We start from the raw sequence: 26,804 nt of genomic DNA, 5'->3' as shown, positions 1-26,804 counted from the left end.
TGCCGTGAACACGCACAGACGAATGACGGAAGTATGCAGTTTCCAGGGAAATCTGTCCTGATAACTTTTAAAAAAACACGGGCTGGAAGATGTTTTATGACAGCTACTCGTTTATTATTTACATTTTGTTGATTTCGAACAAAACAGTTATACATAGTGTAACTTTAAATATTGATGGAGAAACCCATATGGCGCACAAATGAGCCAATTATGCCTATACTATTTCAGTGTTGTTAAGTTGTGGATATTTTCCGCAAACAGTTTGATTAATACATTCAGCATTAGAGAGCAAATGTTAGCATTCAATTAAACTGTGTATATGCTTTACACATTAACACATAAAGCATATACACCACTTTTTATACACCTTTCGAAAATACAAGTGGATTTAAAAGTGGACCTAACCAATGTTTAAACAAGAGTTAAGCACTGTGTGAAAACCTTTGTCATATTAGATATTTTACCACCTTAACAGACCCTTACTTTTATTGGAGTTTTAAATTCCTGAAAGACTTTTTTAAAATATATTCATAATCATAATAGTCCTATAGGGGGAACTGTATATTCTGAAAGATCAAGCTTTTGAAGAAAAGTCCTATTCAAAATTTTCTGAATTATGATACACTGTAAAATGTGTAGTTGCTACCTTTATACCTGATTAAAATGCCTTGTGACTGGGAGCTTTAATTAGGAGACTGGATCTTGGTGTCTATATGAAAGGAGATTAAATCTGCAGATGAATTACATACATCTACTGACAAAAAAGTTAATTAACAACTTCTAAAAATGGATTGCTTTGTATGTATGAAGCTCATTGTTAAAGCTCAGATAATGCTGGATACAAATAAAGTCTGCGAAATTAACAAATTAAGTAAACATTGACAGAGTGGTCAAGTAGATCACATTCACAGAGGACTTTCAAATCTCAAAGAAACTATGAATCACCCACACACAGCAACACCTGAGCTCATTTATTTGCAACTGAATGGCATCATTCAAGTCTGAATATTTTCTAAAAATACAAAGCAGAAGGAAATAAATACATTCAATTTAATGTGGTCTTTTACACATTATTGCAAAACCTTGAAATCTTCCAACTATCTTGGAAAATATAATGCCACATAATACTGTGGTTACCAATTAATCAGTAATATTCTGAAGACTCACTGCTTTAATTATGCAGTATAAAATGTGGGGGGAAAAAAACACACCAAGAAGTAGAACAAGAATTTAAACAACAAAAACCCCCAAGGAGGGAGAGAACCTTGCAGGAAGAAAACAAAGATGCTCATACTGTCCAAGGTTGCACTGTATTTCCTGGAGCTCCACACTGTGTGCCAGCAGCGCAGTTTTGATGCGAAAGGACTGACCTCGAGTGAAACGGGTAATTGTTATTCCTCACTGCCTTTCCTTCACATCTAAAGCACACAACATGAGCAGCACATTTGGCTCAGCACCTGAAACTCTAGTGCATGTTGAAGCGAAAGGTGCTTTTTAACACGCATGGCCTTGACCACTCGTGATGCGCTGATGAATGCTTCGGTCTTGGGATATGCAATACTCCACAGATCCAATTATACACATTCTGATCATCGGGCAACAGCTGCCTGGAGGTTCACAGAGGTGGAGCAAGAAAGAGCAAACACACCTGCTTGAATAATCTACATTCACTGCTTTATTATTATGCAGTAATTTTAGGTTTCACAGCTGCTGCCTGTTTTAATAGGCTACTAAATGGATTGTGCGTCTAGTTTACAGAGCAACAAAAAGTAAAAGTGTCGTTTAGCATTCAGGAACTGCACTCGAGGGAGTTCTGTGCACTGAATGAGTTAGAGAACAAAGTTACAGACAAAAATGGCCCCTCAGGTAAGGATTAAGACAAAAATATTGCTGGATACAAACTCACATTAACAAACGTCTGGAATGAACACCCAGTCCTATGTTGGTACATTACTCTTTTGCTGCTGCTTGATTCTGCACAAATGAGATGAGCTGTCTGCGCATCAATCTGAGTTGATCAACAGCCGAAGCGAAGGTGATCTTGGCACGGCGATCAGCACACCGCTTGGCAGGAGCATTCGCTTTTAATGCGATGTGCCGTTTTAGGCCAATTTCTGAATGATTAATCTCTTCCCCAAAGGCAACATTTAAAAACACAGGCCAGCATCTGACTTTCTTGCAAATTTGTGGATGCATATGCTGGCTCACTGATGCATATTGCAAAGAAAACACCTCCTAATCAAATCTGATTGGCTGGTTTTATGCAATTTAAGGGAGTAATAGAACTGAGAACAAAGTCATGTTTACAAATGTTGAGGCAATGAACACTTGAAGATGAAATTGTCACATAATTTGCCAAAAATCTTAGTTTATTAACAAATCAGCTTAAAGGGGTGGTTGATTCTTTAGTTAGTGTGTAATGTTGCCGTTTGAGCATAAACAACATCTGCAAAGTTACGACGCTCAAAGTTCAATGCAAAGGGAGAAATCGCTTTTTAGGACTACAACAAACGGCTGGTAAGGACTACAACAAGCTTCTTCCGGGGTTGGTGACATCACTAACCCTTAAATTTACATATACCCCGCCCCCGAGAACACGCAACAAAGGGGGTGAGGCCATGTTGGGCTGCTTTAGAGAAGAGGAAGAGTTGTAGTAGAGTGTTTTTACCATGCCGTCATTTTACGCCGAACTGCTTTACAAACGAGTTGTCGATGAGTTGAATCAACTCCACAGCAACTACATAAATTTATTCACTAACCATTCAGAAACTTCCAGATGCATTCTAAAAGTCCTGATTCTCTCCATCAGTGTCCGACTCCGGTTTGAACAATGTAAGGCTGAACACCGTTACTGACAATCCTCATTTTGGCTGCGTGAGATTCTCCAGCTTTGTTGTTGTTGAGCAACCGAAGTGCAAGCTGTTAAAGCTCCGCCCTCTTCTGGAAAGGGGGCCGGGAGCAGCAGCTCATTTGCATTTAAAGTGACACACACAAAAATGGTGTATTTTTGCTTATACCCAAATAAGGCCAAATTTGACAAGCATTAATAAATGATCTGTGGGGTATTTTGAGCTGAAACACACACATTCTGGGGACACCAGAGACTTATATTACATCTTGTGAAAGGAGCATTATAGGTCCACTTTAAGTGTCTGTAAAATATGTACTTTATCTATACACGTTTTACACTATTTTTTGTTTTGCATAGGCTGCTACATTATTAAAGTATTTATTTTTCCTTTCCATTATGTTATTGTGAAAAAAAATAAAAAATATTCTGACAAACCTGCAACATTTTACACTATTTTACAAAATTTTGTGTTTTCTGTACAATTCTTTTTGGATAGGCTGCTGCATCATTATTTGCATGATTTATGTTTCCTTTCCAGTCTGTTATTGTGGCAAAATCTATTCAGATAAACCCACAACTAAATGCCACATAGAAGCAAAACAAACTGGTTTGTTGCTTTGCATGTCAGTCAGACGGTCACATCTGATATGTGGCCGGAACGAGCTGCGTTGCCATAGTCAAAAGTCTGGTATAATGTGCGCCAATCAGTTACATCACTTCTTGTCTTTCTCATCATGTGATACCCAGCTCAGTAAGGCAGCGTGGCCAGTGATGGGGTCGCTGTGGTGATGCTCACGGTCTCTGTAACTATGGTTGTGATGTAGACGGTCCATGTCGGCGTACTCGGGCCTGAGTTGAAGCTTGCTGCGAGGGGACGAGGACACATCCACATCTCTGTTGACTGAGTAGCCAGGCTGAATGCTGTAGACCTCCATCACCGAGCGCAGTGACCTGGACTGAACTGCAGGAGAGAGGGGAAGAGTAAAACAGACTTTGTTTTGAGTCTCGGCACAGTGACTCACTGCTACATATTCAGTGTCTTCTGTCTCCGGGAGTTTTCAGAGTCAGTGGATTTTTTCATTTGTATGCACATATAATTAAACGTTCACCCAAGAGCAGTTCCATCATAGTATAAAAACAGGATATTGCTATAGTAGATTTAAGTATGTCTGGACATGCTTTAACACTCTTTTTGGTTTGTTCTGTCATAATTTTCTCAGCCCTCAGGGTCAGAACAATACGAGGGTGAGTAAATGACATTTGGATGAATTCTCTGTGTAAAAATATGGTTTTTCAGTAGTTCTTTTTAATACTTTTAGGTTCTAGAAATAATATTCTATCAAGAATCACTTTTGGCTGTATAGTGCTCTTGAGTTGAGCTGTGTAGTTCTCTGGATATTAAAAGAAGTTGTAGATTGCGACATTAAAGATCTTCAGATCAGTGTTTAAGTGTTTGGGTTCTTTTAAGAAGGGGTTTCAAATGTTTTGATGACATTGACCCCAAATATAATGATCATCTTGCTAAAATATAATGGCAGGCTATATATTATTATGTATAAAGACCCATTTAAATTGTGCGAGAAATAGTATGATATGTATCATTTAGTAAAATAATTATTTAATAAAAAATATTTGTATTTAAATATTTTTTATGTTTTTTATAAAAATTAAATAATAATAATATAAATAATAATTATGTTTTATTAAAATATTAGCTTTGTATTATTTTGAATTAATCTTTTTCTCTTCCATATAAAGATACATCAGTCATTTTGAAAAATAACCATTTAATAAAAAATATTTGCATTTAAATATTTATCAAAATATTTTAAAATATTAATTCAAATTAATATCATTAATTTGTATAATCCAGCTAATATTATATATATTGTATGTATGTATATATATTTTTTTTTTTTTTTTTTTTTTTTTTTTACATACAGTATATATATATATATATATATATATATTAGCTGGATTATACAAATTAATTATATATATATATATATATATATATATATATAAAAATTAAATAATAATATAAATAATTGCTTTATTGAAATATTAGCTTTGTATTATTTTGAATTCATCTTTTTCTCTTTTATAACAATGTTCAGAGATTAAACCAAGCAGAGTATGAGAAAGGTCAAACATGAGTTGAGAAGAACAGTTGTGCCACATGAAAAATGAATGCAGGTGAGTGTTCTGAACATCCGTGATTGTGAAAAGCACACATTGTATAACGTCTGACAGCCGTGACCCCATTGCATTCAGATTGCTGTCACTACTCTAAAAGTACAGAAGAGCCTGACGACGCTCATATGTGAGCTATAAATTGTCTGTTCGCTTCAATGCTGCAGACTCCCACTTTGACCTGTTCAAGAAACCTGAATACAAATCAGGTTACGCCTTGATGTAGAGCCCTAGTGCTTATATGTCTGTATTATACAGTCTCTTTAAATTAAAATCAGTCGATTATATGTTTATATTGACCTCTCAAGTCGTGATTCACTACACGCTTCAGATGGAAAGCGGAGATGTTTGGTAGATACACACAGAAGCATATCATGATATAAATGAAGTAAAATTCAGTTTCATGATGCTGTCTGAAACGCTTTTCATGTGGCATGATGTTGATGTTGACTAACCTTTCGCAGTACTGAAGTCTCCGGGGTCAGCGGACCTCCTCTGTGAGATGGGCTGGAGGCTCGGGACGAGAATGAGAGAGAAAGAGATGACAAGCACCTAGCAAAAGAAGGAATATTAAACGAGAGGAATTAAATATACAGGTCCTGCTATATGGGTCAGCTTATGACCTACATCCTTTAAACAGGCTTGTACCAATCAACACTTTCATTATAATCATCATCCTCATTCTCGATCTGCCACATGCACAGAAAAGATGAAAAGATTCAGTATATCAAGAATGTTCTTTACTATAAATCATCTTTCCTCCAACTTGTCTTAAATCCTCATGGGTTTTTTTTTTAATTAATATTAAGCTTTACATTATAACATTAGCTACATATAATACATATTACTATTATTATGGATGTGCACAAGTACTTTGAAATGACATCAGTGATCAGTAATGTAAAGAATTATTGATCATGAATCATGATTACTTTTTTCTGAATTTTATTTCAAATAGGGACCTTGTTTTTATTTTTTTAATTAATTCGTAGCTTCTTAAAAATTTCTCAAGAACTGTACTTAGGAACAGTCTGACGAGCTTCTTTTAATTTGGAAATTTCTTCATTCTTTGTTATGAAAATTAATCTGGCCCCTGGTGCTCAAGAAACATTTCTCACTATTATCAATATTGAAAACAGTTGTGCTGCTTCATATTTTTGTGGAAACCGTGATAAAAAAAAATTTTTATTCAGATTATTCAATGAAGAGAAAGCTCAAAAGAACGGCATAAATCTTTTGTAACATTATAAATGACTTTACTGCCACTTTTGATCAATATAATGCATCCTTGCTGAATAGAAGTATTAATTTCTTTAAAATGTACTGACCTCAAACTTCTGAACAGTATTTTTTATTAATTGTAATTATTATAATTTGTCATAATAACATTCCATCTTTGCTTTTCCTTTCATTCCTTCCAAAAACTTCTTTTTCAGCCCTTTCCTTTCTAAACATGTTTTTTGAGATGCAGTAAATCATGAAGTCTGCTCTTTGTACTCATCAGCAATATTGTAATATCCAGTTCACTTCATTTATCTTCATGGCATCTGTGTTCACTAGAATTCAAACACCCAACCTGTGCCTCTCGAGTCATTTTCAAAATTATTCATTCATCTGCTCAAGGGAGAGATTGATGCTTGGATTTATTAATAAAGCTGCTGAATGTAATCATATCGGCCGGCACATCTCAACAGAGCACGGACAGCAGCGAGCATGAAAGCAGGGTGAAACCACGAAACACAAACTGTGATTATTATTTCTTTTAGTTGATTTTCTTTCACTGCCAATGCATCAAAGTCTTGATTTTGTTTTTGGGTGTACTAGAATATTTGGGTCTATTAAAAGATTTACAAGAATACAGGTTTAGAATATAGTTTTTGTGCTTGAATGTTTATAAATCATTATTTTTCCACATATTTGACATTGTTGCAGCTCGTCTCTTCCCAGTCAGTCAGTAACGTTCTGTTTAGTTCCTAAGGGCTGCATGATAAATCGAAATTGAACTGAAATTGTGATTTGGTTTGGATTATGATAACGCAAAGGCTTTGTGATCCATCTGAAAGCACTGCATTTGAAAAAGCTACACGCTTCAAACATACAAAATCTCCAAACATAAGAAGCGTTTATGCAAAATTTAAGAACGTGTTTTTACTCCAAACTCACTTCATAACATCAGTCGAGTGTTTGAAATAGCATTTTGATTAGCACTGCATTATAAATATACTTTTTACTATGGAAATACCCGAGAAGGCACAGATAAACCATGTATTGTCGTAGTCGTGTGTTTATTATATTCATGTTTAATCAATCAAAGTGTTTCAATCTTCTTTTTATTGAGTTACAGCGGTAGTATGATACCCATAGGGGATTTCCTGGAACTGTGTGTATTTATTACTTCTCTGAGGCATATTTGGAGTATCTGCTCAAGGGCGCCCTCTGGCGTGCAATATGAAACAGACCTGTTTAGCACCAAGTATTGCTCACTCAATCCTATTCTGGGTAAAAATAGGAAAAATAGGCTATAACTTCTAAAGAACTTTGAGGGAAACATATAATCAATATGTTTTTCTCCAGTGTACAGGAGGGTTTTTTTCACAGTGGATGTATAAGAGGCACATATTTCATATTAAATACATGGACTCAATTTTTTATTTTGCATATCTCCTGACAAAAAAAAAAAAGTAATTATTGTCACAGATCTAAATAACATAATATTTTATAATAAATCTTTAGACCTTCATAATTATTTATAGTCATAAGCTGCTTGCATTACAAGTTTTCTGTAAAATAAAAATATTATTATTTTGTAATTATTATAGTTATATTATACAAGAAAAACAAACCTGGTATTGTTTATAAATGTTTTTTTCAATTGTTTTATAAATCGCATTTAAAATCGCCGATCGGTCTGCGCAGCAACAAGCCTCCTGTCTCTATGAAGCCCCTCCTCCTGAAAAGCACAATGTGCTCTGATTGGTCGGCTGGAGCAGTGTGTTGTGATTGGTCAACCGTTTTGAGCGCGTTTTGGAAATGCCCCGCCTCTTACCATAACCACAAGTTTCAACACACTACTAACTAACTCAACCAGGCCCCTCCCCTTTATTTTGAGTATGCCTTGGGCGGGAATTATTTAAATGAGGAATATTGTGACGTGTTTGTTCCCGGAAGAAAACTCAAGAATAAAATGGGAGTGGTTCAGGGAGTTCAGAAACAGTGACACTGATATAGAGAATAACTCCCGCTGGAGTGACTTTGTGCTTTATAACTTTGCAGACCTTTTCATGCTCAAACAGCAACATTACACAGAAAGTTTAATGCTCTTTCAGAGGAGGATGTGAAGAGCACAGCTAGATATTTCTGACTTGCAGACTTTGGTATCTTGGCAAATCTGAGCACAGTTTGATACAGTAACTCACTGTTTGAGTGCTCACGATCAGTCAATGATGTAATCAGTTGTAATGAAGAAGGAAAGCGACTTAATTAAGTGACGCTGATGACACAACTGAAATCTCTGTCTGCTCTGGTCGATGTGTCACTGAAGATTTATTTTCTTCCTTTTTCTGACTCTTCTGCAAATGTTCACTTTGAAGCTTTACTCTGATTTTGATTCAGTTCTAAAACCGCCTGGAGCGGATTCCTTCAAAGCACAGAGCTGCCTTTCTTCCTTCATTTCTTTTCCTTTCCTTTCATTCCTTCCTTCCTACTCCGCTGTCATCTTACCAGGATGCAGGTTCCCGTTTGAGCCGGTTTACAGGAGCCGTTCATCACCAGTGACTGCAGCCGACGTAACTGCTCCATCAGAGACCTGACAGATAGATGGTGAGAGTTATGAGTTAGGGGAAGGAAGTAGTAATAAAACTTCTATTTGATGTGAATTTTGAAAGTGTAAAGTACCGAGTCGTGCTTTAAAAGGAAATGGCTTCATCTAAGGACAAATATGCAGTGAGTGGGAGGATTTCAGAGTGCTGAAAAGTGTTTTGAAAGTGTCAAGATGGATAAAATAAGTATAAAATAATACAATTATATATATATATATATATATATATATATATATATATATCTTGTTTTATTGTTATAGGATTCGTTTCATTCCATTTGGATTGATGTAAAATTATGATTCATTAAGGATTATTTGACAAGAGACTGAACATATTTTTCATGTTGAATTCTGAGTAAAATGCTGATGGTGTCAATCTTGCAAAAAACATCAAATCTGACTTGCATGAAACAGTGCTGTTGGGTTCAGTATGATATTCTGGTGTCTTAAATGCATATAACAAACTAATTTTCTTTGCGTCTTGCCTAACAACACCCTTTAACTGGTAAAAATCATTATAATGCACAGCCTCTCATGGTTTATTGCTCTATTTTCTGTCTATTTTCACTAGACTTCTCCTTTACATTTAATAGCTGATTTTACGGCAACTTAAACAGCCTGTAAAATAACCAATAAAAGACAGAAAGAAGTGCTGTTCTGCAAATGAACCTCATAATGGAACATGGTTTCAGGAGGGTCAGGTTTATAGGACAGTTAAAGAGGTAGTTTGCATGAGTGGGTTATAAAACCTACACATTTTACAGCAGTGGATTTCAACTGATGGATCACATTCTGATCACATAGCAGGTGAAAAGCAATGCAACATGCAAATGACTACTGTATATAATCTTTAATAGTTCAAATAGCAAAATAAATCATTTTATAAAGGGAGGAGAAAGAGCTTCCCATAATCTTTGCTGCATACATCACAGGATTTATATCCAATCAAATTTAGGAACACTTTACAATAAGGTTTCATCATAACATTAGTTAACATGAACTAACAATGAACAATACTTCTACAGTTAATTTTTTAGATCAAAAGTTGTATCTGTTAGCATTAGTTAATGATCTGTGAACTAACATGATCATGAATATTTTTTATTAACTAACATTAACAAAGGTTAATAAATGCTGTATTATTTTTCTCATTGTACATGTTAGTTGATTGCATTAACAAATGAGACCTTATTGTAAAGTGTTACCTCAAATTGTATGATATTTTGAATCAGAAAATAGTAGAAGCTGCAAATAATAACATTGCTTTGGATAAAAGCGTCTGCTAAATGCATACATGTAAATGTGAATGTAGAAGAAGGCCAAATTAGACAGATGCCAACATATGAAAGGCTCTTATCTTTGAGGACTGTAGGGGAAAAAATTACACTTAGTTTATTTTTAAGGACATTTTAGTGTGCTTTCACGCTAGCACTTTTGGTATGCACCCAGGTTCGACTGATGTCAGAGTTTGGTTTGTTTAGATTGGGGTGTCAAACTCATTTTAGGTTGGATGGGAAAAATGTAACCATGTGCGGGCTGAATTACCTTTTTTGTTAATTAACCTACATCAATATTAACCATACAAATTAATACAACTAGAAAAACACACTGCTCTATGAAAACTGCCTTTTTACTGTGAAAAGACTTGAATGGTCTGACTTTTGTATTGTAAAATTATGCTAGAAGACACCTGCACAAAACAAAAACAGCCAGAAAAAACAGACTGAATGAACATGCAAATTCACTCTCTGTCAGTAGGTGGCGCTTATGGAACAGCAGCAATATAGTGTTTCCTAGTTTACAGCTGTATACAAAGCATATAAATCATATAAACCTAAATCTGTGTTCTCTTTGCGTCAGTCTTCAGCGTGCCTCGTCTGGTCTGTGTTAATGTCCTGTTTACAGACTTAATAATATTCCACACAAAGGACAATGTGGGAAATGATTGCAAAGCAGTTTGTGTGCAAGTCTGGAATTTAGATCAGCCAACTCGGGTGTGCACTCACGAACCGTACCCGAGTCTGCATAAAAAGGGTGGAAGGGGAGCAATCGAACTCAGGTTTGGACCATGCAATTGAACCAAGTGTGAAGGCACCCCAAGTTTCCTTTTGTAGTGTAAGCAATTTTAGTACTCTGTTGCCACTTGTTGTCCAATCTAAAGTCCGGATTCTGAAGCGAAACTAGTAGAGAGCCATTAATTTATTGCCTTGCCAGCGCGGAGCGGATCTGATATTGTTGTAAAATTAGACTTACGTGTTGGTCTTCTCCAGCTGGAGGACTTTCCGCTGTAATTCCATGTTCTGAGTGCTGCAGGCAGCCATCCTAGACCAGAGAATATTAGCCAATTACTCACAGTGATAAATCTGACCTACAAACACCCTCACACACTCTCTGTCTGTCACAGCCTGTGTACGTACACACACACTTCCTATATAGTGTGCATGGTGTGCTGCAGCATCAGTAACACAATAATTCTTGTTACTGGTGGTTCAGTATTTATCATGATTGGGAACGCCAACAAATGAGCCATAACCATATAAAAATGCTGGGTTAAAAACAACCCAAGTTGGGTTGAAAATGGACAAGCCCAGCAACTGGGTTGTTTTAACCCAGCGGTCGGGTTAGGGCAGTTTTATTTAACCCAATTATTGTTTAAAAATGACTATATGGCTGGCTTAATATGAACCTAAAATAAGTTGGAAATTAAAAATCAGACATTACTAGAGGCAACAATAATAATCAAACTTTGGGTTCATTTTAAGCAAGCAATACAGTCATTTTTAAACAATAGTTGAGTTAAATAAGACTACCGGTAACACTTTACATTAAGGTTCATTAGTTAACATTAGTTAACTACATTAGTTAACATGAACTAATAATGAACTGCACTTTTTAATCTTGTTAATGTTAATTTTAACATTTACTAATACATTATTAAAATCTTGTTAACATTAGTTAATGCACTGTGAACTAACATGAACAAACAATGAACAACTGTATTTTCATTAACTAACGTTAACGAAGATTAGTAAATGTATTGCTCATGGTTAGTTCATGTTAGTTAATAAATTAACTAATGTTTAACTAATGAACCTTATTGTAAAGTGTTACCAAGCTACCCAGCAGGTTGGACAAACATTTAACCTAACCACTGGGTTAAAACAACCCAATTTCTGGGCTTGTCCATTTTCAACCCAACTTGGGTTGTTTTTAACCCAGTGTATGTGTAAGTTCACACGACTGATATGTGAATGTGTGAATAAAAAACAGCAAGATGGCTGTGGTGCTTTTAGTGACTGCAGTGCCCATGCTGTGGAATGAGTTTGTCCTTTGGACGGATAAACCCACGGGCTCTTCCTTAAAGGCCAATTTCATGCCCGAAATTTGTGCAGCAGTGTGTTCTAAATAATTTCTCCAGCCTCTCGGAGGATATACGATTCCTTTGATCCCAAGTTAAGATAAGTTCGAGCCTAGGTTTTTAATGACTTTCGACCTCAATTTCAACTTCACTGCGAGTTTACTTCGTAATGAGTTTTTCTTTGATGTCGTATTCATTCATTCAGACAGACTACTTGTACCACAAACAGGACGTCTGAGGTGAATGCTTTAATTGCACACAAGACTACCTGTACAGTAGTTCACAATATACACTACCGTTCAAGAGTTTGAGAAATATTATTTCAATTTGAAATAATTTATTTTTGAATATATTTTCGAATGTAATTTATTTCTGTGATGCAAAGCTGAATTTTCAGCATCATTACTCCGATCTTCAGTGTCCTTCAGAAATCATTCTAATATGCTGATTTGCTCAAAAGAGCAGCATTTACTCTATGTGAAATAGAAATCTTTTGTAAAAGTGTAAAAGATTGTACTGTCACTTTAATTTAACATGTCCTTTCTGAATATAAACAATAATTTCTTTTAAAAAAAGAAAAAAAGACCCCAAACTTTTGAATTGTAGTGTATCTATTCAGATCTGTTTTCTCATTCTACATCTGTGCAATAAAAAATCTGTAAGCTGAAATTGTAGAAATGAGGTATATATCAGTATATATATATATATATATATATATATATATATAAATATATATATATATATATATATATATATGTGTGTGTGTGTGTGTGTGTGTGGTTCAAGTATTCCCTATGTTATGGGGACAAAATGTTTATTTTTGGTCACCTTGAGGAAAACAGCATATAAATCAATTATGTTTTTTGAAAATGTAAAAATGCAGAAAGTTATGGGATAGAATATGTAGTTTGTTCAGTATAAAAAAATCATTATGGCTGTGTCCGAAATCGCCCCCTATACCCTTAAATAGGGCACTATTTGAGGGGACAGCCATTTGTGGTGGTGTCTGAAACCATAGTGGATATTATCGAGTGCACTAATTCAATCCCACAATGCACTGCAATAATGAGTGTACAACTAATGTGCGCTCAACGGCTAGAGCAAGCACAAAGTATCCAAATGTGGCAGCGCTTCCGGCGCACTTAGTGTTCACTCACTCGTTTTCATTCAATCCTTCAAGTGAACTGTATTAGTGGACTAATGTATGAAATAGCGAATGAAGGTATAGTGTGTGTTCACCTGCCCTCCAGTCCATCTATATATTCCTTCTTTTTCTTGCGGCTCTCCTGTGCCGACTGCTTGTTTCGGATTTTCCTTCGAATCTTCTTCAGAACCTTTTCTTCATACTAATAAAAGCATGAGAGAACAAGCCAGACGAAATGTTAAGAGGAATTCATCTTGAATTGAGATGGCACAAAAGTACATTTTTAACACTTATTTTGATACAGATTTTAATGGAAGTCTGGTCTGAAGTAGGTGACACGTGAGACGAATCAAATCAGCTTAATCATGTCATTATCCATTATCCTAACACAGAGGGAAAAACCTCTGTGGCTGAAAAGAAGGTGTTATTACGGTGAAAGCTGCCTTTCATCTCTGACTTCCTTCATCTCAGCCTCTATAAAAGCCTCTTTCCTCCCTGCTGATGTCTGATCTGTCTTCCAGCAGAAAATATAGAGATGTGGAGCAATGACACGTGTAGGACATGGATAGATTATTACATGTGGCCATGTGACCTTGGTCTAATTCAGGTGGAACCTGTGTGTTCAACGTACCTTGTTGAGAGGCAGTTGGCTGGGAAGACTGACTCCTTCCTTGGCTAAAAGTTTCTTCTCATCTTCATTGAGAATCAGTTCTTGCTGGGATTGCTGGGAGGAGGGTTTTGTCTAGACACAGAAGCACACATTTCATTTCATGCTCTTGTTCAAAAACTTTCAAATTTGTAGTAACTGCATATGTTATGATTATGATTAAGGACACTCTACTTAGTCTCTAGTATCAATGCACTGCAATGCATAATGACAACAAATCCTTCAGGAATTCAGGAAACTGTATTTGTTTGTTTTTGTCCAGCTTACATCACAACGCATAAATCAGATAATGCATCATCAATCCAATCAGTGAAACAGCATCTGTGGAGGTATTAAAGCACTGTGAAATGCACTAACAGCTCTCTATTGTGTTTCATGTTGCCCAGTAATGTTTACAGGTCAAAGTCATTACCAGTGTGAGGATGAGCTGTTTACTCTATGATTGATTGAACATATTGCCCTCTCCATCCTCAACATGCTTTTATCTGTTCAAAAAACACTATTAAGCTGCCTCACTGTCTACTATCTACACAGGCAGCTGCTTTCTAAGGGGGCATTTGTCTGTTATGAGACAACACTTCCCCACCCTTGACATAATTTTCTGTCATTTATTAGGCAACGCTTCCCCGCCCTTGACTGAATTTTCCATCATTTATGAGACAATGTTTCCCTGCCCTTGACGGAATTTTCCGTCATTTTTTAAGACAACGCTTTCCCGCCCTTGACTGAATTTTCCGTCATTTATGAGACAGCGCTTCCCCGACATTAACGGAATATTCCGTAATTTTTTGAGGCAACGCTTCCCCACCCTTGATGGAATTTTCCGTCATTTTTTAAGACAACGCTTTCCCGCTCTTGACTGAATTTTCCGTCATTTATGAGACAATGTTTCCCTGCCCTTGACAGAATTTTCCGTCATTTATGAGACAGCGCTTCCCCGCCCTTGACGGAATTTTCCGTCATTTTTTGAGACAGCGCTTCACCGCCCTTGACAGAATATTCCGTAATTTTTTGAGGCAACGCTTCCCCACCCTTGACGGAATTTTTCGTCATTTATGAGACAGCGCTTCACCGCCCTTGACGGAATTTTCCGTCATTTTTTGAGAAAATGCTTCCTAGCCATTGACGGAATCGCCATCATTTTTGAGACAACGCTTCCTTGCTATTGACAGAATTTTCTATCATTCATGAGACAGCGCTTAACGGAATATTCCATCATTTTTTGAGACAACTTCGCAACTTCTCAAAGAGTACAGAATCTCTGGATCAAAACACATGCAAAAAAGAAGCAGAAACGAGTGATAAAAGCATTACTTATGTACGTTTTAATTTTTGAAAAAAATGCGATTTTCTCATCTTTTTGTTCAAAATGTTGCTTTAATGTTGATTTAAAATTATCAAAAACGCTGGCAGTGGCTGGTAACTTTTTTAAAAAACGCTGTAAAGCCTGACATATGAAATTATAGTCCGAAAAATCTATTTTATTAACATTATAAATGTCTTTTGACCAATTTATCATGTTCTTGTGGAACAGAAGTATTAATTTATTTTAAAAAAAACTGACCTTGTTTGTTGGAATGCACTCTGGGATTGGCTTCTTAGTGAACAACACATGCAAATCTGCCTTTAATTTTAGCCAAAATTGAATTTGTTTTCTTACTTACAAGCTTTAAAACGTTGTCTAGGTATTGTAACTTACTAAGTTTTAGAGCCATTGCGTTTCTCTCTTTCTCTGTCATATATTTTTTCCCAAGTTCCTCCACTTCTCCTGTTTTCCAGTATGAAATCTGACATCTCCACTGCTTTCTCTCTCTATCCGGTTGTCATTAGCATCCGTGTGGATGTCACACTCAGCAGTATGTGTCACACTGAATGTCACAGCAGGACTGTTTAGTCACATACACAACATGGTGTCTGTTTATGTTCTGTCAGTACTCACCGGTTCTCCGATGTTGGAGAGCAGCAGGTCTTTTACAGTGAGCTGGTAAACGGGGGTTGGTTGAGTTCTCGCCACTGCTGACGTGCACTGAGAGTCTGTCAGACCGTCAGAGAACAGACAGGCCTCCCAATCTGCTGCACGCACAACACACACAAACACAGGAGCGTTTTACATCACGGAATGCGTTTGCGTCACACTCTGTCTGAAGAACAACAGACAAAAAAGATCTTTTCTTTTTCTGAGTGGTTGTTATTACATTGCCATATGGTAGATAGAGTTTTGGCGTTTTTTAGGACGTTGGCAAAGAGTTGTTAGGGTGTTCTAAGAGTTTACCACATTTTAGGTGGTTGCTAGGGCGTTGCTATGCAGTTGCTAAGGTGTTCCAATGGGTTGTTTTTCTAGGTGGTTGATAGTGCATGGCTATGCAGTTGCTAAGGTGTTTTGAGAGGATGTTAGCACATTTCTGGGTGGTTTCTAGGATGTTGCTATGCAGTTGCTAAGGTGTTCTGAGCAGTTCTTGTCACATTTTTATGTGGTTGCTGCTGTTCTGGTTGGTTGATAGGGTGTTGTGAGTGGTTGACAGGTGATTGCTTACTGGCTCCAAGTCCAAAAAGTTGCAATTACTAAATTACAGGTATTTTTGGTGAGCTCAGACCTGCATTAGTGGAGGAAAACCACCACTGCGGTGAAGCAGCAAGTAAAACTTACGTCCGTTATTATGGTCTGCTTCCTCAGGAAAATCACAGACTTTTCCTGCCTGGCTCAGAATTATAAAATTCCTGTTGACTCTGTTCACTACATTTACGCCTTATTTCTGCAATTTTCCACTCAAAAATTCGTAGCAGGTCAATATCAAGATGCATAAATCCCAGGCTAATCAAATTGATCTTATTAATGCAAATTGTCTTGCAGCTGTATTACAGCAAATGAGCATCATAAATGGCAAATATGGCAGACTCAGAGGGTAGTATACTTGAAATATATGTACCTGAACAGAAAAACCCTGTGATCATGTTAACAAAAACAGAGTTGAGTTGATTAAGGTAGTTGCACATAAGGTAGTTTTCATAAACGCTTGTCTTCATGACAAATTTATTCAAGCATACATAAATAATTATTAGAGCTCTCTCTAGTGTTTTTTATATAGCTAACTAACCAACTGTGAACACTGGATAAAATGCACTGGTAAATGCATTGTTAAGTGACATATTGTTCACAAGCTGTTTTTTTGACATCTTTCTGCGGTTTAAACCCTGATTGAGCAATTACATGAGACATAATTAATTTCAGTAAGTTGTACCTTCTGATGTTCATGCATGTTTTTTTTTGTGCTGTAACTTGTGGAAGACTCGAGTTACTCGAAAAGACTGAACTGAGGTGCTAGTGTGATCTGTGACGTCACAAATAAACACATCAAAATGCCATTTGTTGTTTGAATTTCGTGTTAAAATTGACAGAATTTGAAAGCTGAGACTTGTTTCTTATCACAAGTAACAAACACACAAAGCTCTTTGTGATTATTGGATGGGAGGCAGAAAAAAAAACGCAGACCTGGCAACCCTGTCTTGAACTACGGGTGATTCATAGGGTCAAATAGAGCCTGCTTTAACGTTGCTATTTTTTAACTGTTAATGCATTATTGTCATGTCAACTTGTCCTAAATTCAAAACGAGAGATTCAAAAAACACAGTAGGCATATGAGTTGCGGTCTGAATACATTTTTCCTTCCCCTTTTGATTGACAGAATATAATCGGCCTTGATTATGCCGATGGCCGATAGTGAAAATAATTGCTTTTATCGGCGATACAGATTATTGGCAGATACATCGGTGCATCTCTACTTTAGTGCATCTCTGATGCAGCATAAACTCTAGTGCACTCTTTAAACTTGTATTTACATAATGATTGTTGATGTTTTTTGTTTTTACTGCAAAATGAAAAACAATTTCATGCAAGGTGTTCCAATCAAAAACAGTCTGGTGAGATTCTGGTGGGACTGCTGTTTGAAGAGTGAAATCTCACCCAGATCAATGGAGATATCAGGCTCTACGTTTGTGGCATGTGCAGCCTGCTGCTGAAGACGCTGAGGAAGAAGATGAGGATGCTGAGGGAGGAAGATGGAGTCGAAGAGTGGGCTGGTGGGCGGCGGCGAGCTGTCCAGGTGGTCGGACGGGTCGTCACTGATTCCACTGTCACAGGGTGAGGGAACCCAGAGAGGAGAGCAGGGCTTTGACATGATGCTGTCTGATGGTTGCAGCAGTGAGTCCAGGAAGTTATCAACAACACCTTCACTGTGACTCAGAATCTGTAGTGATACAAACAGAAAACATCTACACATCTATGTCAAAGCAGAAACACACATGCAAAACCATGATACACACACACTGCAGATAGGTCATCTCTGTCTCTAAAGTACAATATCTCATGTTACATTTACTTGAACATGGACTTAAATTGTTTCTACAAAAAATAAAGGGGGGTTTCACAGTGATGCTACAGAAGAACAATTTTTGGTTCCCCAAAAAGAGCATCGAAATGACTTTTTGTCCATTATGAAGAACCTTTAGTGGAATTAAAGGTTCTATGGATGTTAAAGGTTCTTCATGGAAACGTCGATGCCAATAAAGAACCTTTATTTATAAAAGAGTAAGAGAATTAAGTTTTACCTCTATAAAAATATGTCTGTATTTACACAAAATAAAAATATTTCAATTTTTAATATATAATAAAAATATATACCATTTAATGTTTATTTTTATACAAATATTGTCATCCCAATTTCAGTCCAACAAAAATGTGTTTATTTTAGGTTCATTTCATGTCATCTTGCTTGCTAAATAAACTTATTCTTAGTCATAAACTAATTAAATATTGATTTGAAATTTTAAAATAATATTTCAAAATTGTAAAGATTTCATGTTTGTATTTAGATCAGTTAATAAGTCCTATTTTGTCTTGAATTGTTCATTGCTCAACAGTAGTACATGTTATCTGACTGTACCCTTGATAGTATGTACTAATGGCAGCTTTAACTGATTAACTCAACCAACTATGAGATCCATAAATTTCCCTCATGTAACAGCATGTTTCAAGGGAAATTAAAGTATGAAAACACTCCTGGTGCAATGCTTTCTTAAATAGATACACAGCAGATCAGAATATTAGAGTGATTTCTGAAGGATCATGTGACACTGAAGACTGGAGTAATGATGCTGAAAATTCAGCTTTGAAAATTCACTAGTTTTTGGAATTTTACACAACAGTGTTACATCAGATACAAACACACACACACAGAGAAGTTGACAAGACAAATCTGGGTCAGACATGTAATGTGCTGTCACTGTGCTTACAAGAAGACTTTCAGGGTGTCTCATTAATTAAAATAACTAAAAATAAAATATTCCCAGTGTGCTCTCAGTAGGAAGGCTGTCTTGCGATTTATCAGATAAACTCAGGTCAAAAATATCAAACAGCATTTCACTCACGCTTTGATCTGTGATTGACCACGCAGGGTTGTCATGGTCACCATCGCTCTCCATATGAGAGACCTTATGAGGCTCGAGAAGCAGGTCTAGGAGTTCAATCCCAGAATAACTCTGAGATATAGAGGAAAGATGAAAAGATGGAGGAAACAGGGGAAAAAAAAAACAAATGTAAGTCATGACCTAAGGTGCCTAAGTCATCATGAATTTTTTTTATTTTTTTTTTTAATTTTGCAGTGTTTATTATAGATGATTTGTCCTTGTATTTATCCTTATCATTTTTTTAATTCATGTGCCTCATAATCTTTATCAAAATAACTTCCCCTCCCTCTTGCAACAACATCTCTTTTCTGATGACGTGTTTACTGGCGCGTGGGCGGGGCAACCTGTCACTCACATGAGATCGACCAATAGCATTTTAGCTGGCCAAGCTGATCTGGTTTGCTGGTTTTAAAGGGGTTTTGGGCACTTATTAGCTGATTAGATGTAGCCCCTCTAGTTCGCACCTGCCCGCTCCAAGCGGGACGCGAACCCGGGCCCGTCCGCATGGGAGGTGGGCGCTCTAACAAGGAGGCTAAAGACCGCAGTCGCTAGCATCAGTCGCTAGAGCACCTCGAGTTCAGGGGAGTGAGGTTTACACGCACAGCTCTTACTAGCTTACATCTGTTACATAGGCTAATTGAACATCTGAATCTGGTGATAATCTTACATATCCTAAAAACAGCTTTTAAGTTTTAAGCATTTAATTCACATGTTGTTCACAAAAGCAATAGCGTTCTGTCTTTTGGTGCATTCAAGTCATGTCAAAAAGATTGTGTTTACTTGTTGAATGCACATGAATCACTATAAAGTCCTAATTACGAGTGGGAACTGCAATTTTGTCAAGCAAAAAAAAAAAAAGAAGAGTTTTTGAGGCTGGGCAATTCTTAATAGACTTTTCACTCATTTCCTCCACTTCTGCATTTATCTTTCTCTAGTTGCATTCACTCATTTCCCAAAGTCATCTTGAATGTTGAATTGTCAAAACAACTGAAAAATTTGAGAGAACATCACATAAGCTTTATAAACTTATGTTGATTTTCCTAAAATGTTTTAGTTTGAACTCACCATTATGGTGATTAGTGGTTCCATTTGGATGGGGACTTAGAGCTTCATTTATATTATTGTAATTCTCTTCCTATCGATGCAGCAATGCAATAAGAAATCACAGTTATTTGGTTTCAAAGAAAGATAAATAATTAATAGGCTGCTTTTAAAAGGTGACACAACTTACTAAATCATTAACTAATCTATTTTTCATGACCTTGTGCAACTTTTATTTGGGTTGATATAATTCCTCTATATTTGTAATAATATGTTGCAACTGACCATGCTTGAGTCACGCACAGACTTCAACATTCAGCATGCAAAACACAACAATGGTAGCTATACTAATTGAAGAGTAAATCTAAAGTAAATTATCAAGTACTGTGTACAGTTCTTTTTTAGTTATTAGAACTCTCGTGTAAGTGAACTATACTAACTAAGCATTTGTCAGTGCAACATACTATTCCTATTTCACTTTTTTTTAGGCAATCGGTTTGCAAGCTTTTTTTTAAGACTAACTAATTAGATTTTACAGTGTACAAAATACCATATATTGTACAAAATAAAATATTTAGTGATTCAATTTACAGCACCTTCATAAACTAAATAAAAGCATTAAAAAAAAAAAGCAAAAACACCCGATTTGGTAGTCATCAAGCTCAGTTTCACAGGACAAAAACACTATCTCAGTGAGGACTGAAGGGCAAAACGCAGAGTTAACGTCAAATGTAGCCTAAATGAATGTAGACAAATCCATTGTCACAGTCCCCAAGTATCTTGGCAAATCTGAGCACAGTTTGAGACTTTGTTGAGAAACTTTAGAGGAGACGCATGTGAGATTTATTAAAGAATGAGTCAGGAAGCTGCTCTGACCATTAAAGTTTAACAAGATCCTTTGGGCTAGCATTAAGTATTCATTTGAAAGTCTGCAATATTGCTGTAGCACAGAGAACACCCATGGTTAGTGGTTAAGAATATGACATTTGAAACACAGCTGGCTGTTTGTAACACAGCTGACAGAAAGCCTGGTTACAGCATAAAGCAACAGGATAGCATCAAATGTGTCAGAAATGATGACAAAATGAATGAATCCATGTGACCGGGCCATGCACCTGATATAATGAGCACAATGACACAAAAATACGTGACCTAGATGCATTTGTGCTTTACATCTGACATGCTGAAGATGAGTGATGAAGACTTGTTCGAAGCAAGTTCAACTTCAGCTCTGCTAACTCAGAAAAGAAGAGAAAAAAGAATTAAAAAGAATATCATGCTCTGAACAACCCTTGATGTACCAGAGTTGAAAGCTGCGAGTTAAGATTCCCTCTGCCAGAGAAAGTAAACTCGATCCCATTTAGTCTGCTGAGAACCACAGCACTGATTCAGCATCACAAACACACTGGATTCAGACAGAAAAGATTGGCTTTGAATCACTGTTTTATTGGTTTTCTGTTTAAGATTGTTTAGTTGATTATCTGTGCATAATTAAATTAGGTTCTTAGACTGCAAAGGAAAAAAAGATTTCTTCCTCTGTATTTTTGTCTAGTTTTCCCATACAAATATCTAAACATTCTTAAATCAACATACATTTACTTGAGAAGCAAAATTATTTAAGATATTAAGTCTTGTTTTCTGAAAAATAGATGTAAATTAAGTGATTTTATGCTTAAATCCAGAAAAAAAAATCTGCTAATGCGGGGTCAGAAAAATAAACAATTTTATATTAAGGGAAAACAATTTTATTTTTAAATTTGTTCTTGTTTTAAGCATAATTTTGATACATTTTTCAGAAAACTAGACTTGTTAGCTCATGTCATTTTGATTCTTAATTAAGTAAATGACTCTTGCTTTAAGAATGTTTAGATATTTGTACTGGAAAACAAGATAAAAACACTGAGGAAGAAAATCATTTTTTTGCTGTGTAGTTTTGCTAAGGTGATTTCTAGCAACAGTTTCTCACACTAAACTTCTAAAAGTTACTCTTTCTATCTCTGTCGACCAAAGTCCTCAATTTATTAATGCCTTTGGGAAGAAAAATCATTAATGAGATCTATTCATTTGATCTCGATTGCTTTTTGCAGACAGCAATTAGATTTATTGGAGATAAAATCAAGATGTTTGCTTACTGTAAATCTCCCGTCTCTCAGATTTATCTTCTGAAAAACATGCTGCAGTAATAAATATCTCAAAAATGAGATGTCAGTAGCAATATTTCAAAGACTGCAGTCAAAAAATTTTATATGAAATCAAACATCTCTCATCAAATTCTGCCAAAATTATTTGAGCTATGTTATCTATATTAATTGTATCTCTTCAGTATCTCAATTGTTTCTTCCAGACACCAATGAAACTGAATGGAGATCAAATAAAGACTTTAGTCTCTGATTTTTCTCCAAGGAAACCAAGGATCTCTCCTCTAGAATTTCAGAAGAGATTCAACAATGCCATTATGACTTTAAAAATAAACAAACAAAAAACATCTGAGACAAAGTTGATACTTTTTTGGAATATAAGCAAAAAGTTTCCTGAGCTATAAAAGACAGTGGTGGACTAAGTACACAAATCAAGTAAATAAAAAAAAAAAAGATACCCTATTAAAATATTACTCCAGCAAAAGTATAAGTACTCATTTTCAGTTTTACTTGAGTAAAAGTACAAAAGTACTTAATGTACTTAAAGGGGCTATATGTGAAAATAAAAACAGAAAAATTTAAAAAGAAAAAAAAAAGTATTTTTTTATTGCCAATATGTGAACAGCTTGTAACGAAACTTAAAAAGCGAGACATTCCCCGACTTCCTAGGTTGTCTATGAAAGCCTGTAGACTGATTTTTATGTGAAGCTCTCGGGTCGTTTTTGCCGGGAAATTCGAAAGGATGTGACGTTTACACACGCAACCGATAGCCTCTATTCTGTTTAATAACACATTAAACGAGTGCTTACACAATGTTCATATAATGCCGAAAGAACCATTCTGTACTGTAATGTCAATGTGTCATGCAAAGAAAAGGGATTAATTCAAACTATAGTTTCACACAGCCAGATATATAGCCTATTCTATCGTCTCAAATACCCTATAATCAAACTATCAGTGTAATTTTAATTACCTCACCTGTCGACAAGATGCCGGTGTATTGCAGAGCTGGTGCACACATATCCACATCACTACGATCAGATTAACTGCTGCTTTCTCACCGTTGTCATTTTTGTTGTTTATTTTGTTATGGAGAGGACTGTACACAGCACATATAGGTTACATATTCATCTAAACGTCACTCTCAGCAGCGTGGACGATGTCTGGATGTTCGTTAACATTATATCACTGGTGTTTCCAACTTCTTTTTACTTCAAAGCAAAGAACAAAAAATAACTTCGCCATCGCGTTCAGTCTCTTGTAGCCTACTTGTGTGCACAACTTCGAGCAAGAGCAGTAAGTTGCTGGCTGCAGTTCACTTAACGACCACTGGTGTCGCTAATAACAAGGGTTTCTGACTTCTCTCTCTCTCTCTCTCTCTCTCTCTCTCTCTCTTCTCTCTCTCTCTCTCTATATATATATATATATATATATATATATATATATATATATATATACATATAGCCCCTTTAAGTTTTAAAAGTAAAAAAGTAGCCTACGGATTGATGATCCATATTTATTCTAGCCAGCACTAGTCGACTAGTCAGTAGTCAACACTAATAAGAAAGATTAGAGCATATTTGCAGTGTTATCTGTGAAACAATTCAACAGGTTCATTGGAAAGGATCAAATCATTCATGAATCGGATATCGCTCTTGCATCTCAGAGGGGTATGGCGACTTCTTCAGTTCCAAATAACGAGGAACAATATGTTTTTACTTGGTATGTAGTGGAGTAAAAAGTACGATATTATGCTTTGGAATGTAGTGAAGTAAAAGTAAAAGTTTCCCAAAATAAAAAATACTCTGATAAAGTACTTGAAAAATGTACTTAATTACAGTAATGAAATAGAAATAATTTTGTTTTTACTGTCCACCACTGATAAAGGAGTAATTAAATGTTTCTTCGTCCTTGCCTGGTCGCTGTGGCTTATTGACAGATTCCTAAAGGAAAGGTTTCATTTGGTATGACAAAGCCAAATTGAAAACTGTTATACCGAGTGCTAAGAATGAGAATGTGGCAATGGGTGTCTAATACCAAAACAGATCAATTTCTCCAACGAATACCACAAACCCTTGGGATCATTTAAACCTCAGCTTAGTTTTTCATCCCAGACAGGCATGTCCTCTCAACCTTTAGTTTATTTGTGTTTCATTGACAGGATTCTTCAGCAGCCTGCGACCTACATCGCTCCGTGGTCATGTGGTTTTGCAGTGAAGATAAGCTTATCTGATCTGAGCAAAGTGTTATGAGGCTTGTCCTAATAACACAGAAGAGTAACAAAACCATGACATCCTTGAGTCAACTTCTAAAGAGCAGGAGACAATTTCATAGCTGGTGGTTTCGAGGACACTGCAAGGATATTTGTGAAGTGAGACTCCTCAAATGAGAGCAAAGCCAGATGGCTGTAATTGAGTTTTGTCATCAGACAAATCGAAGAAACCTAAACGTGCACACAGACACACAGCATATTACACAACAAAAGAGCAATCTTTAAACTCCAGTTCCATTTGGGAGGTTTTATATAAACTGATTGCTGTACTAAATCAAGATTATAGATGGAAAAGTAATCCACTGACACAACAAACATCTCTCATGGATGAGTGCGTGTGGGTAATTATGATATTTTAGGCTAATTGCGTAGATCTGTTGAACTTTCTCTGCCTCATCTGTTGTTAATGGAAAAACTCTGAGAGGAGCCTTGGGTTTTATTCTTGTTTATGTGCTCGCCAAGCTAACTAGACTAATTAGGAAAAGATAATTATCATCGGGTTTGTACTGTCATTTCCACAAGCTTTCAAGCACAGCAAATACACTGGTTCAATAAAACCTCAAAATAGCAGATTGCACTTTTTCTCGATTGACGAGATATAAATGGAGAGCAAATTTGCTCTAGTCTTCTCAGACAAACATCTATGAGTGAAAGAGCCCCATAATCTCACACATATCTCAACTAGAGTTTCATAAGAGATATCAATATTGTCTCAGATTTGCCAAGATCTGCCAGAGATCTCAATATGAACTCAAACATTTTTAATCAAATTCTTCCAAGAAACATTTTTCTCTGGGTTGTTCACCTTCGGATCATTTGGTTTAAGTACATTCATTGGGTCATTCTCAAAAAAAAACAAAAACAAAACAAAACAAAACAAAACAAAAAACAGTGCCATGTGACCCTATAACTTACTACTAATATTATTTGACAATCTGAACTCTGTTTAGTGTGTAATGAAAAAACAAAACAAAAAATACAATTTAAATAAAAATATTATTTTAAATGTTTTTCATTGGATCATCAAACATTTTGCTTGTCCCCATTCATATATATCATATATTCTACTGTGTAAAAAGCTTGGAATAATTTTTAATGTTTGTAATGTTTTTGAAAGAAGTCGCTTATGCTCACCAAAGCTGCAAATGATCAAAAATAAAAACAAAAAGCGTTTTAGAATGATTTCTGAAAGATCATGTGACACTGAAGACTGAAGTAATGCTGAAAATTCAGCTTTGCATCACAAGAAATAAATTACATTTTTACTGTATTTTTTACAGCATAAGGTAAAAGACTTCTTTCGAAAACATTAAAAAATCTTAATTATTTCAAACTTTTGGCTGATATAGTGTGTGTGTGTATATATATATGTATATGTTATATGATTCTTTTAAAACTGAAAACTGACTGATACTACCAGTATATACTTGTTTATTTTTCAAAATATATGAATTTTAAGCATTCAATATTTTGGAGGACGCAGCCTGTTATGGTGGATCAACAATGTCTATGGCGGTTACAGCCCTGGTAGTTTGGGCCTGAGGTGGGATGGCTCAACAGTAACCTTTTCAAATGAAATTATTTTTAAAAATCAAGCATAAAATTGGCACTGTTACCTGAGAACGACCCCATTCCAATATGACACAAACAATGAAAATCACAGTAAAAGCAAAGGGAATGCAATACTTCACCTTGTCTGAGAGAAGTGCCATGTTCCAGGCACGATAATCACCTACAGATATACAAACAAACAGAAGAAAATGACTAAAATCCAGAGAGAAATACACAGTATGTCAGTGTGCTGCCGTCCCCTGCACAGTTGTGTTTCTGGTGTTCTCTGTTCTAGGACAAAGTTGAAAC

At 35.9% G+C, this 26,804-nt stretch overlaps 1 protein-coding gene across 2 annotated transcripts; it reads right to left on the bottom strand.

The window, feature by feature from the left end:
- Positions 1-956: 956 nt before the first annotated feature.
- Positions 957-26,804, bottom strand: creb3l3b (cAMP responsive element binding protein 3-like 3b). Of its 2 annotated transcripts, none has more exons than XM_051913126.1 (10): positions 26,636-26,804; positions 19,455-19,565; positions 17,992-18,274; positions 15,970-16,103; positions 13,995-14,105; positions 13,459-13,565; positions 11,115-11,183; positions 8,765-8,849; positions 5,500-5,596; positions 957-3,812 (listed from the first exon to the last, which is right to left on the bottom strand). In XM_051913126.1, the coding sequence occupies exons 1-10, from the start codon at positions 26,654-26,656 to the stop codon at positions 3,565-3,567; spliced, it is 1,266 nt and encodes a 421-aa protein (XP_051769086.1). In that variant the 5' UTR covers positions 26,657-26,804; the 3' UTR covers positions 957-3,564. The 2 variants fall into 2 exon arrangements, with proteins under 2 accessions (XP_051769086.1, XP_051769096.1); XM_051913136.1 differs by having other exon boundaries at positions 15,970-16,100.

The sequence above is a fragment of the Ctenopharyngodon idella genome, chromosome 2, assembly GCF_019924925.1.
Source record: "Ctenopharyngodon idella isolate HZGC_01 chromosome 2, HZGC01, whole genome shotgun sequence".
In the NCBI taxonomy this organism is placed as follows: Eukaryota; Metazoa; Chordata; class Actinopteri; order Cypriniformes; family Xenocyprididae; genus Ctenopharyngodon; species Ctenopharyngodon idella.
This window is presented reverse-complemented; position numbering and strand designations above follow the sequence as displayed.